This window comes from Staurois parvus, unplaced genomic scaffold (genome assembly GCF_062004578.1).
Source record: "Staurois parvus isolate SC_StPar_1 unplaced genomic scaffold, SC_StPar_1.0 ptg000172l, whole genome shotgun sequence".
NCBI classification, from domain to species: Eukaryota; Metazoa; Chordata; class Amphibia; order Anura; family Ranidae; genus Staurois; species Staurois parvus.
The window spans coordinates 2970898-2986903 of NW_028317968.1; the positions used below are offsets into that span (position 1 = coordinate 2970898).

The following is a 16006-nucleotide window of genomic DNA, read 5'->3' on the forward strand; positions in this document are numbered from 1 at the left end:
TGGAAGCACAGAAGAACCAATTATACCTGGGTTTGGTTTGAGGTGTATTCGGTGAGGTTTACTGAAGTTTGGCTGCTGAATCTGAACCCCACTGAATACCTTTAAACAGACACAGGGCTGCCCTTACACTGCCTGTGAAGTGGCACATCTGTACAATGTAACCTACCTGGCCAATAAATGAATGGGGCCAGGTGACGTTGCTTCAGATTGTTATTTATCTGTATAGGTAGCTTTGAGTTTCAGTTATAGAGTAATGGGCAACCTTCAAAAATATATTTCATGTTTTAATAGAATAGAATAGAACAAGAAACCTAGAATTCATAGCCTCCCTGGCGGTATTCCCGAGTGTAGCTTGGGGTAAAGTTTCAGTGCCCCAAGCGGTAACCCCGAGCCACACTGGGGCTTACCATGTGGCGCTGCTCCGGGATCTCTTCTTCACTTACCTTGTCCTGTGCTCCCGCGATGTCCCTCCTGCAGTGTCCCCGGCAATGTCCTCCGGCGGATGCCGGCATCTGTCATCTGGGTTCCGTCCCCTGCGAGTGTCGGGACATACGGGGGACGGAACGGCGGGAAATTTGAAAAATGACAAAAAGTGACATTCACTAAATTCACTAAAATCACATAGTATAACATTACTGTATAAAACCATTTCACATACATTTTGTCCCTAGTGCTTTGTCCTGTGCCCTGCCTGCATTTTTACTGTTCTTTCTGCCTTGAAACTAAGAATTGAGTGATAATGATTCGTGGGGAAATTTATCATCAGACACTGAAAATGATTTTGTGACTTTGCACAGTGATGTGTGAACTTGGCGCCTTATTTCAAATTTCAGTGTTTTTGGTTTCATTATATTATTGAATTAAATGTATTATTATTATATTATTATTTTTTATGATTATTTATTAAAGTATAATTTATGATTTAGTGTTTCAAATTGTAACATACCCAGGATGTTTACTAGACTCTTGTTCGGACAGATTTCAGTGAGTTATTCCTAAAAATTACAGGCCTAATAATCAGACCGCTAGGGAGGTTAAAGCAAATCATGTACAGATACATGTACAGAAGTTAGTCCCAGGTACTAATTACCAATGCACTAAATTGTAGCTCTAGATGGTAGTTATCAAAACCTTCTTGATTCTCTGATTCAATTTTCTAATGTGGCAAAAATATTCCTTATACAAGTAGTGGAAATCACTGGGGCATAAGACCATATTTTCATGTGAAGACAGTTGTATTCCTCCTCTTATACAGTCCATTATAACCTAGCTCAGTGGTGGGCAACCTTTTTTTTCAACTGAGCCAAATCTCGCCAAAACCATGATTGAAATTTATTTTGAGAGCCACATTTTTAAAACTGAAAATACATCTCCCATATAGTAATTCATCCCCCATAGTAATTCATCCCCCATATAGTAATTCATCCCCCATAGTGTAATTCATCCCCCATAGTAATTCATCCCCCATATAGTAATTCATCCCCCATCGTAATTCATCCCCCATAGTAATTCATCCCCCATATAGTAATTCATCCCCCATATAGTAATTCATCCCCCATATAGTAATTCATCCCCCATAGTAATTCATCCCCCATATAGTAATTCATCCCCCATAGTAATTCATCCCCCATAGTAATTCATCCCCCATATAGTAATTCATCCCCCATAGTAATTCATCCCCCGTATAGTAATTCATCCCCCGTATAGTATTTCATCCCTCGTATAGTATTTCATCCCTCATATAGTATTTCATCCCTCATATAGTATTTCATCCCCCATATAGTAATTCATCCCTCATATAGTATTTCATCCCTCATATAGTATTTCATCCCTCATATAGTATTTCATCCCCCCATATAGTATTTCATCCCCCCATATAGTATTTCATCCCTCATATAGTATTTCATCCCTCATATAGTATTTCATCCCCCCATATAGTATTTCATCCCTCATATAGTATTTCATCCCTCATATAGTATTTCATCCCCCCATATAGTATTTCATCCCTCATATAGTAATTCATCCCTCATATAGTATTTCATCCCTCATATAGTATTTCATCCCTCATATAGTAATTCATCCCTCATATAGTAATTCATCCCTCATATAGTATTTCATCCCTCATATAGTATTTCATCCCTCATATAGTAATTCATCCCTCATATAGTAATTCATCCCTCATATAGTATTTCATCCCTCATATAGTATTTCATCACTCATATAGTATTTCATCCCTCATATAGTAATTCATCCCTCATATAGTATTTCATCCCTCATATAGTATTTCATCCCCCACAGTACTATTCCCCCCCCCCTTCTAGTAAGCCAAGTCCCCCGTGTCAATTCACTTACCTTTGCTCCGCGCGTTCCTCTCGCTGTCTTCCCGCGCCGTTCGGGTCTTCAGGGCGGACTGTGAGAGGAGCCTAGCTCCCCTCCCCTCACGTTCGGCACGCTGCCCCGCCTACACACATCCTGACAGCCACATCCGCGGGCCGGATTAAAAGGTCCGCGCGGACTTTTGGGGCGGCCAACCGAGAGGAGGCAGGGGAGCGGCCGACCGAGAGGAGGGAGGGGAGCAGGCGCCCGGCACACAGAAGAGCCGCATTAGAGTGGGTAAAGAGCCGCATGTGGCTCGCGAGCCGCGGCTTGCCGACCACTGACCTAGCTGAACTGCTTTCCATTCTAGTAGTTGCAATTAACTGAGTTTAATAAAGTAAATACGGTATGTATTGATCTGGAAAAAGTTTAAAATCTTAATCAATATACTTGGTTATGGGGTCCCTAAAAATATTTTCATTAACTTTATCTCTTCTCTCCATCACTCTAGTTTTAGCTGCAAATGAACAGCTTATGGGGTTGTAATGGTAATAGGACCTCTCTACTTATGGTAGTGTGGCTCCACTGCATACAATTTTTTGGGTTTAGCTGATATTCTAATATGCAAGATAAAGCCAGATCCCTTCCATGCTTTACCCTATACATGCTTTGATACTGTATCTCTTAAGTCATGAGTGCGGGAAATGTTTTTCAGCGTAGTCCAATCTTTACACACATCAGAGATTGCACACGGGGGAAAAGCCGTATCTCTGTCCTGAGTGCGGGAAATGTTTTTCACAGAAGTCCAAGCTTTACCAAGCCAAAGAATCCTAGCTGCTACTCATATACAAAAACACCCATGATACAGTATACTTTTTTTTTTAAGATTTTTGCTTCAGCTGGTTAAAAAGTAATTATAATATCAAAAATGTACATATTCCATAACAGACACAAATGGAGATTTTACGAACAAATAAATGATTACTCTGAAAAATGAATGTTCACTAGGTTTAGTGAATAAGGTAAAGCTGTGTGGATTTTTCCTTGCACCTGATTTGGTGATGTAAGTTTACTTCAGCATATTCACTAAGCTTAGCGACCATTCACTTTTATAAGTGAATAGTCTCTGCTCTTTTAGTAAATCAGCTACAATGTGTACACATTCTAATGATTGAGGAAATTAAGGTTTTCTATGTACAGGGGTAATGTGCCACAAGGAATCATAGCAGCAACATGGCAGAGTTTATGACAGTAGACACATTGTGTAGGAGTGGAGTGGTGGGAAGATATGACAGTGGGCAGTACATATGGTAAATGCAGTGGGAAAGGGTATAACAGCATGCACTTGAGAGAAATACATAGGATATGAGAGTGGAAAATATGTGCTGGACAGGATTGCATAGTGTATGAATTTGGACAGTTTGTGCACAGAGAGGAGAGTGCGGGGGGCATGACAATGGGCATTATGTGCCTGACTGGAGTGCCAGAAGGTATGACAATGCTTCAAGCTGTGAGCACAGCAAGCTAAGTGTCATTGCCCCTCTGCTTCTTGCTCCTTTCCCTTCTGGCAGCAGCATCTTTGAGCCAATCAGCAGAGTAGGGAGATCCAGATGTGGCCACACTGGAATAATGGACATGTAGTCCTGAGAGGAGCACTGCATAGTGGAGGCTGAAAGGGCTGCAAAGTTCAATGCCCACAATTCCCTACAACACAGAGAAGGAGATCAGGATAAGTTTCCTGGGCTATGAGAAAGTATTGGGGTCTTATCTGCAGGAAAACAAGAGAGGACGGATCGCTTGCCACTAGCTGAATGCTGTGACTGATCCACTGACAATGTCAGTGTGCCAGGTCGGAGCTGTGCATACATTAGGGCTATGTGTGCCTAAACCAGAGAGGAAAGAGTCTGTGAGGACCAGAGATGAGAGACTGAGCATTGTGAGGACCTGTTCATGAGGACTGACCTACTGGGACCTGATTACAGAGGACAACAGGCTGCCAACCATCCTGGATAAGGTTCAGTGTATGCCTAGGCTGGTGAGCGGATTTAACTATACTTACTTCACCACTGTTTAGCAGCTTCTTTCCTAGAGGAGACTGTCTTTTTATTTAGCGGCCCCAAAAACTTTTGCTATGTGCAGTCTTAAAGGGATGATAACATGTGCACCACTGTAAAAATTGGGCCCCAGAGTTAACTGGAATAGGTTAGGTAAAGGCAAGTTAGGTGCCAGGTACTCTACTCACATCAAGGCGTAACATTTCAGAGTGCACTTTGGGACAGTTTTTTTGCAGTGCAGTGCTTAATGCAGAGAGTTCACTGTAGAAGTTTGCTCATTACTGCTTATATTTCTCACTGTTTAGGTGGGTTTTATTAAGTCTGTGTACACCAGTTTAATATGGTTTAGCATTATTGCTTTCTAAGTTGAACTGCTATAAGCAAGCTGCTGACAGCATGGAGAGCCGGATCTGCCAGATGACAACCCAGCAGCAGTGTTCATGACCATCCTCAATGTCCAGAGTAAGCACCAGGAGTTGGAACGAGTGGGCACCACGCGATCTGTCACCGGCCGTGTACCTCGGACACGGCCGATGACAGATCTGAGTAACGGCCCCGTTGCAGGTACCATGTGACCTGCTGTGACCAATCACAGCAGGTCACATGACAATTGTATACAATGGATGCCTTCCTGTCATGCCATCCATTGTATACAAGTGTGGCTAGCTGTGAATGGTCACAGCGTTCACATGCACAAGCTGGGCCAATCACAGCCCAGCTGTGTCATTTGATTAGCTGTGGCCAAATCACAGTTAAGAAAAAGAAAAAAAATCCTGAATGAATCAATTTCATTCAGGTAAATGCTTGCTTATAGCACAGTGATATAAAAAATAATAAAAAAAATTAAAACAAAATTTAAAAAAAATTAACAATTTTTTTTTTCGTACTGTCACCAGTCAGTGTCCCTGATCACTGCCATGCCAGTTATACAATTATTTATTTGCAAACTTTTATAACAGAAACAAAGAAAAACAAGTTTTTATTTCAAAATTTTTTATATTTTTTTGTTAATTTAGCAAAAAATAAAAACCCCAGCGGTGAATAAATACCACCAAAAGAAAGCTCTAGTTGTGTGAAGAAAATGATAACATTTTAGTTTGGGTACAATGTTGTATGACCGCACAATTGTCATTCAAATTGTGACAGCTCTGAAACCTGAAAAATGGCCTGGGCAGGAAGGGGGTAAAAGTGCCCGGTATGGAAGTGGTTAAAGCAGATGTAACAGCACTATATGAAATGAACTAAACTACCCTAAACACATCCTCCCAAAAACACACAAAGTTCATCTATGCAGAGATAAAGGTGCGTATACGAGCGCTAGAAGGAAACAACAATAATAGTAAAAGCACCTGGCATAAGAGGTTAACCTCCAACCCTCATAAAAAGTATATAAAAAAATGCAGTGCTCTAGAAAAATGTAAAACTAATAAAACAATGAATAAGAACAACAGCCGATAAATGAGATAGAATGAACACTCAATAGAAAAAGCATCTAAGTATAACGCACACAATGCAGTGGTGACAACCTGTGTATAAATGTAAATATAACAGAAAGTGTGCAGTCCAATAAACAGGTAGGTGAAACTCTGTACTTCAAGTGAGTGTAGGAATAAGAATATATTGCACTAACCAGATAGCGCAATTTAAAGTGCCTTTGAGTAACATAGACCACTCCTGGTCATCATCCTAGGGGTAACCTCGGGGATCATCTGGCATATGTCTGCATATTGCACATCAGCTTATCATCCACTTCTACTCTCCGGAATTCCAGGATAACTCTGCTCCAAGTGTGTATGTACCCAAAATAGGCACTACAGGCGTCCACCTTAATAGCTCATAACAAATGAGCCAGAAAGAGAAGTGCTAGATAGTGTAGTATGTTTATTAATTTTTGGCAAAAACAATATTCACAGAAGCACTCACATCTTGTATACCGGAATGCAGCTCAGTAACAAAGATGGCCGCCGGCCTCCCTCGTGGCTCGTGCGGTCTGACGTCACTGGCCTCCCTAAATTTCATCTATGCAGCTTAATGAGTGAAACTGTGAGTTTATGTTTGGTAATTATGTAGTAAAACCCCTCTTCTCATTCCTAGTAACTGGTAGAATTTCTGATCATAAGAGCCATAGAGTGTGTACGTATGTGCATATGTGCGTGTGTAAGAGTGTGTTAAGGATATTAGTGTGTAACCTCTCACAGGTGCAGAGAAGTAATATTGCTATGTTATAAAGTATTGTGTTGCTGCATGACAGTGCTATATAAATAAAGGAAATAAATGAATCATAATTGGATTTAACCATTGATTGCATATTGGTCATTACCTGTAGTCTCTATGTTTACAGTCATCATGATACCATTCACTGTGACAGTCACATTCCAGGGTGTAGCCTTCTCCATACACCGAATATTCTGTTGCATTTTCATCTCCAGGAACCATATAATGGTTTTCAATTATTCTGAAAAAAATGTTTTGTCATTTAATATTTCAACTGAACACACAAATATGCAAAGTCCACTTATACTTCAGCTTTCCAAACTTCAGGTCTACAGCTTTCCAAATATTTTGTGATAAATGTAAATTACATAAAACATGTTGACACACATTACCAATTAACATCACTCCATTACTTTTTTTCTTGTGTTTGCTACTTTACTTTAAAACAGGAAAAACCACAGCAGAGCATATACTGTAACCTAAAAAGTTCTCAAAAAACCCTTGATTCAAGTTAATTTTTTAAATCAATTAGCAAAAACAAATATCAGTATTCATTGGACTTTATAGGCACGTACATGAACACTATATGTAAAATGTTTACAAAATTTCTTTATTACAAAATATACATAAAAACATCAAAAGACCTAAGACAAGTCATAAAAACAAGCATTGAGACACCCCGAGGAAGTCACGAGCTGTCTGTGACATAACGCATAGGTACGCTAAATACGCAGCTTCCGGTGCATGGTGACGCACTTCTGGAGTCGGTCGCCATGGTATACCCAGGAAGTCCCATGCATATGCAGTACACCCACACATCGGTGAGGAAGGGGAACTGCTGGACATGTGAGTGGTATTCTTTTACATTGAATAAAGGAGTTTTGGTACAAAGAAATACTGCACTATATAGGATCTTTTTTGTCTCACTGTGTTGGTGAGCTATTGTCCTACAGAAACTTCCTGTCTGGGGAAACGGGGGCCCTACAGGAGACCCACTGCATGATGATTGGTACAAGCCCTTATAATACAGGATCCAGGGTGATCCTGAAAGCTGTTTGGCTCCTGGGGGTCATCAGAAGGAGGTGAGGAGGCATTGTAGCTGCAATAGAAGTGTGTTGACATGGATTTGTAAAACACCATTGCACATTGCATGAACGTATTCATTACATATTGTTTGCGATATGGACTTTTCTGATTATTTAAGTGTTCTGTAGTTTTGAAGTGTGGACACTTATTTTGCACTTAGCACTTTTGTTTATCCGCTATCCTAAGGGGTCATTGTAATCCGTTGTGTGTACACGGTTTAGTCACTTTAATACCAGTGGCACTATATGTTCATATATATTCATCATTATTTTAGCACTGTATTATGTAATCCTTGCACTTTTTAGTGTATTTATTTGTACCTATTTGTTTAGAATTTATATTTGGAATGAGCGCTGCACTATTATTTGTTAATTATTCTAACACTGTTTAGGTATCAGTTTTGAGTGTTGGCAGCTTCAAGTGAGGGTACACTTCCTTTTTGAAAGCGCAGGAGGACCCTGTCTTATATCCATTGAGACATGTCACTGATTACAAAATCCACTGCAGTGAATTTACCACATTTGTGATATATCTGTAAGAGTAAGCTTTTGAGTAGGTTTATGTATTAGGTCTAATTATATAAGTTGGAAGTAATTGCTTGTATATATGTACATATGGTTTTTGTGTCAGTGCCTATAAAGTTCAATGAATATTGATATTTGTTATGGTTAATTTATCTATATAGATGTGGCACACGATTGGGTGTACAAAAATATATGCTAGATTTCTTGGTAGTAAACACACTTAGTGTGAGTTACCCACTCATCTTTATTCCCTTCACGTTGTATCATATGTGAGGGTAAGCATTTTAGTAGGATTATGCATTAGGTAGTCAATCTAATGATATAAATAGGAAGTAACTGTTTGTTTATATCTGTATACATAGACTTCTCAAAAAGTGTAGGTGACCCCTCCTGCAGAGTTTTTGTGCTTTGACGTCACTGTGTTATAAGTATTATGGAATATCATAATGGAGGGCTCATGTAATATTATTTAAGTTTATTATGTCCAAGCTTGTCATACCTCGATGGTAATGGATTTTTGTTTTATTGCTCTTCAGCCTGCTCCTCTTTGCTATCCTGGTGCCCCCTCAGAGAGTTCCCTGGTCATCCATACGTCCATGCTTATGGTGGGGCATTTATTAGGTCATTGTAATTATGAAGAATTGATAAATGCAAAATGTTAATGTCTTCTTTTTTCTTTAGTCACCACTGCTAGTCTCCTGAAGAAGCATAAATAAGAAACGCGTTGACCCGTGGAGCCTCATTTTCACACCATATTCTTGCTATAACTTGGTAGCATGTTGCACATCTTTACAGTAACTTTATTATGATTTTGTGGTAAATGAATTGCAGTGTTTTTTTTAATTAGTGACACGTCTCAACATTTGTTTTTGTGACGTAAGTTTAAGAGAGTGCAGACAAAGCCAACACCGATACCTACAAGACAGTATCAGATATGGATCTCTTATAAAGTTTTCTAAAGTCCTTGTAATGTGTATAGTTTCTCTAGCAAAACTGGATGTCCACTTTAACTCGAATATGGTAAAAAAGAGCACTATTGACAATCCAGGAACTCTTGCATTATTGTTCACAGAAGCATTCTCAGAAATTTCCTAAAGCTACCTTCAAAATTTGAACACAGAGGGAATGTCACTTTCTAAAATACCTGATGGTATTAGCATATATCATTATTGCATTATTTTTAGAGCAATTTGCTCTCACCCTGAAAGCTTTGTGAGTAAAATCCATCAAACCACTCATTTTAATGACACCTGCATAGATTTGTGTTTTTGCACTTTAAATAAAACATTTTCTTAGAAAACATACCTTTTAAGAACTTTTATATGCATAGTTAACTATTCTTGGATCTCAAACAAAATCACAGATCATTAGTTATTACTATTGTGTTGATAGTCCACCTCCAACTGTTACATTTTATGTTGAAGTAGAGTCAATGAAATTAAACAGTCATTACTACAGAGCTGACACTGCTGCTTGGACAGCTTTTGCTGCTGTCCAGAGAAACAAAAAAAAAAAGAGATCCCATTGAGGCATGCAGTAGAGGAGCCACCTGAAATGGCAGGTGGTAAGACAGGTAATCTTGTCTGTGGAAAAATACCACACCCTAATAAGAAGGCTTCACTGTTTAAGAGACAGCATTCAGAGATGCTTTTCATATTACTGAAAACAATGTTATTAGGCCTGTGGTAGTGATACTACAGCAAAGGGGATATCAATAGTGAGATGCAGTACAGTAGTCAGAAGGTGGGCAGCTGGTCTTGCATGCAAAATAAGCTGCTAAAGACTTGTACAGCTGTGATAGAGACATATTGGCCAAGCAGAGCCATGGCAAGAGCATCCATATACAGTATGTCCAGCATCTATGATGAACATCAAGTAGATTGGGGGGGATTTACTAAAACTGTAGCACTCAGAATCTGGTGCAGTTGTGCATGGTAACCAATCAACTTTGCACTTTAGCTTGCTCAATTAAACTTAGACAATAAAATCTGGAAGCTGACTGGTTTCTTTGCAGAAATGCTCCAGATTTTTCATGGTCGGGTTTTAGTAAATCTCCCCCATTGAGTCATTCAAATGCAAACTGGAGGTTGAGACTTTATCAAATATCCACCAATAAATTATAATACCAGAACACAAGTAACTGGATCAGAATGGATCATATTCCCTATTATTTGATTAAAAAGGAGCCCAAAATCCCACACACTGAACAAAATTCTGATAAACTAATAATGAATAGGTAGGCGCTATGCATAAAAAGAACAAGAGTTCACCCAAGTGAACCCAATGTAATTGCTAGATATTTGTAATCTGTGGGTGGACAACCTGTTGGTGAACTGTTCATCAAACTATATAAGCAATAACCATATACTAATCCTATTTCCATAAAAAGTCCTTGTGCTTTCACTACGTGCTAAATAAACATAAAGTGTAACAGTCCTTTTTTAAGGTTTAATAATGATGACAAGAAGATCCGTATATCCACACCTCGGTGCAAAGACAAACGAAGGGCTCACTCACCAGACCTATATGACCCCATTCCGGTGGTCATATATCGCATTGTGTTTTATAAGCCAAGACATTCTCTAAAGGTTCCTCCAAACATGGACTCCATCACCCACACTTCATAGTTGTATAGCCAGGAAGACTGATGTAAAATTGCCAATAGATTCACCAAAAGATGTATAAAGGTATTATGACAGATGATCCTTGCTGGTTATGCCATACCAATATAGAAGTGCCTATGTAGCTGGCACCAGCATGTATTGCCTGTGTAATCAATTAAAATGGCCGACATGCGCTCCAAGCCTCGCTTCTGCTCCGGCCGGACGTGATATCACCGGATATGACAGAATCACGTTTCTTTAACGTACGTTTCACCTGGCGGCATCGATGCCAATATAAGTCTTGGAGAACAGCTCTCAGCCTTGGAAAATTAGCTCTCTTAAAGTTGAGTGTTTTTATTTTCCCCATATGTGAATTTTGTTTACAGCTGACAGTAAATGAAATCATGTTATGGTCACTGCTACCCAGATGTTCTTTTATATTGACATTAGTAATAAGCTCTGCATAGTTTTGAGATTACCAGGTCCAGCAGAGCATCATTCCTAGTTGGGGCCTCCTATGAACTGTACATTAAAATTGTTCTGTAGTAGGTTTATACATTTTTGCCCTTAACTTTTCCTGCAGTTCCATTATTTCAGTCAATTTCCACTCTAGGCACCCTTTCAAGTTCTGCACAATCTTGAGGCATCCTATTCTAAAATGTAAAAATGAACAGTTTTACATAATGCAGCCACATCCACATGTGTAGGACACCTATCATTAGAGGTGATTTATTGTTCAAAAGCAAACATACTTTTGCACACCGGTACTGAGTAGTATTCCATTGCTTCTCTTCTTCCTGTGACCCCAGTGCTGATGGAGAGGGGTTAGGGGAGAGCCAAACAAAGATGCTTTGTAGATGCGAGACATCCTTCCTAATAACTGCTTGCCCTCCACTCTAAAGCAGAAGTACTGCTACAGGGCTGTGCAAAATCATGTACATATACGTGATTTGCATTTCTGGGGAGGGGGCACGCGCCAACCTGCCTGCGCTGCTATTGGCGGATAGAGATGTCAATCACCGGGTCCTGGCCGGCAATTCGTCGGAGAAAGCTTAAAGGGGAGAGACCTGTGTGTAAACAGCACAGGTCTCTCTCCTGTCAGCATGGACATGCACAGCAGAGAGATACAAAACAGCATGTCTCCCTAGTAAAACACAGCACACAGTAAAATACACACAACATACAGTTAACCCTTTGATCGCCCCAGATGTTAACCCCTTCCTGCTTAGTGTCATTATTACAGTGTCAGTGCTTTTTGTTAGCATTCATCACTGTATCAGTGTACTGGGGATGTCAGTGCCAGTTAGTCAGTTCGCACCCAGTGTCAGAATGCCCGCCGCAGTCCCGCTATAAGTCGCTGATCGCTGCCATTACTAGTATAAAAAAAAAATTCCAGTGTATATACCGCCATTTGTAACTTTCACGTAAACCAATTAATTTGCACGCATTGGGATTTTATTAGCAAATTTTTTTTTATTCGATATGTTTTATAGTAAAATGTCAAAAAAGGTGATCAAATACCATTGAAAGAAAGCTTTATTTGTGGGGAAAAAGGACATACATTTCATTTATGTACAGCATTTCATGTAAAGTAATGCAGCGCCCCATCACAAGGAATGGCTTGGTCAGGAAGGGGGGTACATCCTCTGGAGGACAAGTGGTTAATCGATGATGTAATTGATTGTTAGGGCACTGGCAAGTAGAGGGCTGTAATGGTGAATCAATTAACACTTGTGACTTTGTGTAACTAAAAGGCAGGCTTGCTCCACCTGCTGGCTTGTATACAATTTTTGGTCAATTTTTAAGCATTTTGCCAAGGCACCCCTGAAGAACCCTGAAGGCACCCCTGGATGCCTGGGCACCCTGGTTGAAAAAGGATGCTGTATTGTAACTAGAATCAACTTAAGCATAAGCAGTCTCCATTGCAACCTTTCAGGTACTGCTCATAACTTAAATCTTGGCTATTTATAATAATCCTTGCATAGAAAATCTACCAGCCAGTGCTGGAAGCAGAAGGATGTTTTACCAGTGTGTATTTGATAATGCTCTTGCTGTTTAAAATTTTTCCGCTTCACTGTTCTCACAAGTATGGCCATTTTGCACCCAACCCACATTGTTTTGAGCTGTGCCAGGTCATCTGCTTTACTGCTGCTGGTTTAATTCACTTGGAAACAACGCAATACTCTAGTTTGCATCGGAAAGAGTTCTCCAGCTTTCTCTCAGAGTAGCAGACATCTAGCAAAGGTGGAAACTTTGCTCCACAGTTGACCAATGTGCATAGCCCAAGAACCAAAAACCTACCAGCTGTGAACAGACATTCTTATTCTGCACATAGCCAGCCAGGGGCGGACTGACAACTCATGGGGCCCCGGGCAATAGGGGATCATGGGACCCTGTGTCCTTGCCCAAGCTCAAAAAAGCCTATGAAAAAGATAGCAGGGGCATCTCATGGGGCCCCTACTGACCTCGGTCCCTCGGGCAGTGCCCGAGTTTCAAAATGGTCAGTCCACCCCTGTAGCCAGCATGGCACACACCTCTTTACCAGACACTGACTGCCAACTAATGTAGCTATACACAAGAAATCTACATTTATGTGGTAGTAATGTGTAATCCACCAAAGTGACATTTCTTATACAACTCCAGATCAAAAAACTGCCAGGCGACATTCAATCTCAGGCCTATAAACCTTTAGACAGGTTTTACTCAAATCTGCACTAGATTAATGCTAACTCCCTTTGGCAGCAATACATTATGGCTTTTTGGTATAAAAAGGGAGACTATGAAAAAGATAATCTTTCATTACAAGCTGTATCCTTATGAGAGTTCATAAGGACATTATTATGCTTTTATGCTAAAATCTTCTTATGGTATACATTGGGGTGACTGGGTCTGCTTAAGTATTAATGCTGCACACTGGATTGAAGTTCAAAAACACATTAATGACATGGAAAAGAAGATATCTGATCATTATTTTACAGCTGTGGGTTCGAAGTTGTGAAATAACATAATTAATACTAATTATAATAATGTCAACTTGTGGCATTTGAAAGAACCACAAAATAAAGAAGCAGAATAGGGCATGCAATCTTTCATTAACAGTCATCATTAGTTGCCACTTACAGCTTACTTCATACACTTACACTTTCTGCATAGAGCAGGCAAACAACAAAACTGGGTACTTTATTAAACAACAGCCATTTTCTCCAGTGTCTTACCAGTGTATCTTTCCGTCATTGTGAAAGGCAATGTAACCAATAGAAAGGTGCAAGAGGAGTGTGAAGGTGGTCCAGACCAAGAAAACAGATGTTGATTTGCTTTAATAAATTCCAGAATTGCATTACATGCCAATCACAAAAGGTTTAATGTGGAAATCCACATTCTGGATAGAGTGGGGAAAGGGTAAAACCTATTACTTTTTTTATTGCTACATGTGTCCCATTTGGGAGGGGCCTGCAATTACTTGTCATGTCAATGGGGACATAGCCAGTAATAAAAACACTTTTTAGAGAGAAAGAAGGGTTTGTGCGTTTATTGGATTGTTCTCCCCAACACGCACACCATTGAAACACGAGATATGTGTAACCATTTACCACCCCAACTAAATTAAAGAAAACAAAGTAATGCATAATATTGCACTTTAATCACGTAACTTTGGCTCAGTGTGGCTTGTGCTGTTTTTTTATTATTCTGCGTATATTAAAATGATTTTTTTTTTCATATTGGATAGAGCAAGGGAGGAAGGAAGTGTAAAAAAGATCTTTTTACACCATTTGTGTCCCATTGCGGCGGTTTCCCTTCACTTCCTGTCCCATAACCAAACAGGAAGTGAGAAGAAATACCTGCAACTTAAGTGAATCCCTTGGGGACCCCCAGTTCACCAAAACTAGTGTCCCCATTGGAAGATTTCCCTCTATTACTTTTCTGGGGACAATCCAAAATTTGGGATTTTCTTTTACTTTCACTTTCAATGATAATGGTAAACAGGACAAATAGAAAGGGTGAATCTCCCTAATGGGGACACAGACAGCTATACCAACTGACAGGAGTTCTAATCCCTCTCCAATCTATCTAAAACAAAAAAAAAAAAACTTGCCTTTAGTTATACTGTAATACTAAGGAACAAATTATGATTCAAGACCTTCAACAGTGCCTTGAAAAAGTATCCATTCCCCTTGAAATTTTCCATATTTTGTCATGTTACAACCAAAAACATAAATGTGTTATTATTGGGATTTTACGGGATAGACCAACACAAAGTGGCACATAATTGTAAAAGTGTGGTGTGCAGTTGTATTCAGCCCCACTGAGACAATACTTTGTAGAACCACCTTTCCCTGCAATTACAGCTGCAAGTCTTTTTGGGGATGTCTCTACCAGCTTTGCACATCTAGAGAGTGACATTTTTGCTCATTCTTCTTTGCAAAATAGCTCAAGCTCTGGCAAATTGGATGGAGAGTGTTTGTAAACAGCAATTTTCGAGTCTTGCCACAAATTCTTAACCTCCCTAGCGGTATGATTATTTTAGATTTTTGGTGCCGAAAGCGGTACCATTATTTTGCATGGAAATTTGGTGTTTTATATTGTAGGCCTGTAATTCTTAGGAATAACTCACTGAAATCTGTCCGAACAAGAGTCTAGTAAACATCCCGGGTAGGATAAAACTTGAAACACGAAATCATAAATTATAATTTAATAAATAATCATAAAAAATAATAATATAATAATAAATTTAATTCAATAATATAATCAAACCAAAAACACTGAAATTTGAAATATAGCGCCAAGTTCGCACATCACTGAGCAAAGTCGCAATATCGTTTTCAGTGTCTGATGATGAATTTTCCCACGAATCATTATCACTCAATTCTGCAAGTAGTTCTAATTTACTATCGCTGTTATCTAGCTGGTCTAAAACCACTTTTAACCTAAAGGGACGCTTTTTGGACGCCATGGACGTTTCTCAGTTTCCAGGCAATAAGAACGGTAAAAATGCAGGCAGGGCACAGGACAAAGCAGTAGGGACAAAATGTATGTGAAATGGTTTGATACAGTAATGTTTTACTAGTGATTTTAGTGAATGTCACTTTTTGTCATTTTCAAATTTCCCGGCGTTCCGTCTCCTGTACGTCCCGACGCTCGCAGGGGACGGAACCCAGAAGACAGATGCCGGCATCCGCCGGATTACATTGCCAGGGACACTGCAGGAGGG

At 39.6% G+C, this 16006-nt stretch overlaps 1 protein-coding gene across 1 annotated transcript in view; it reads right to left on the minus strand.

Annotated features, from left to right (window-relative positions):
* SRRM3 (serine/arginine repetitive matrix 3) overlaps positions 1-16006 on the minus strand; it is a 571012-nt gene that overhangs the window by 158722 nt on the left and 396284 nt on the right. Inside the window, exon 6 of the mRNA XM_089676583.1 lies at positions 6691-6825. Coding sequence (XP_089532709.1) covers positions 6691-6825 — 135 coding nt within the window. The remainder of the gene's footprint in view (positions 1-6690; positions 6826-16006) is intronic.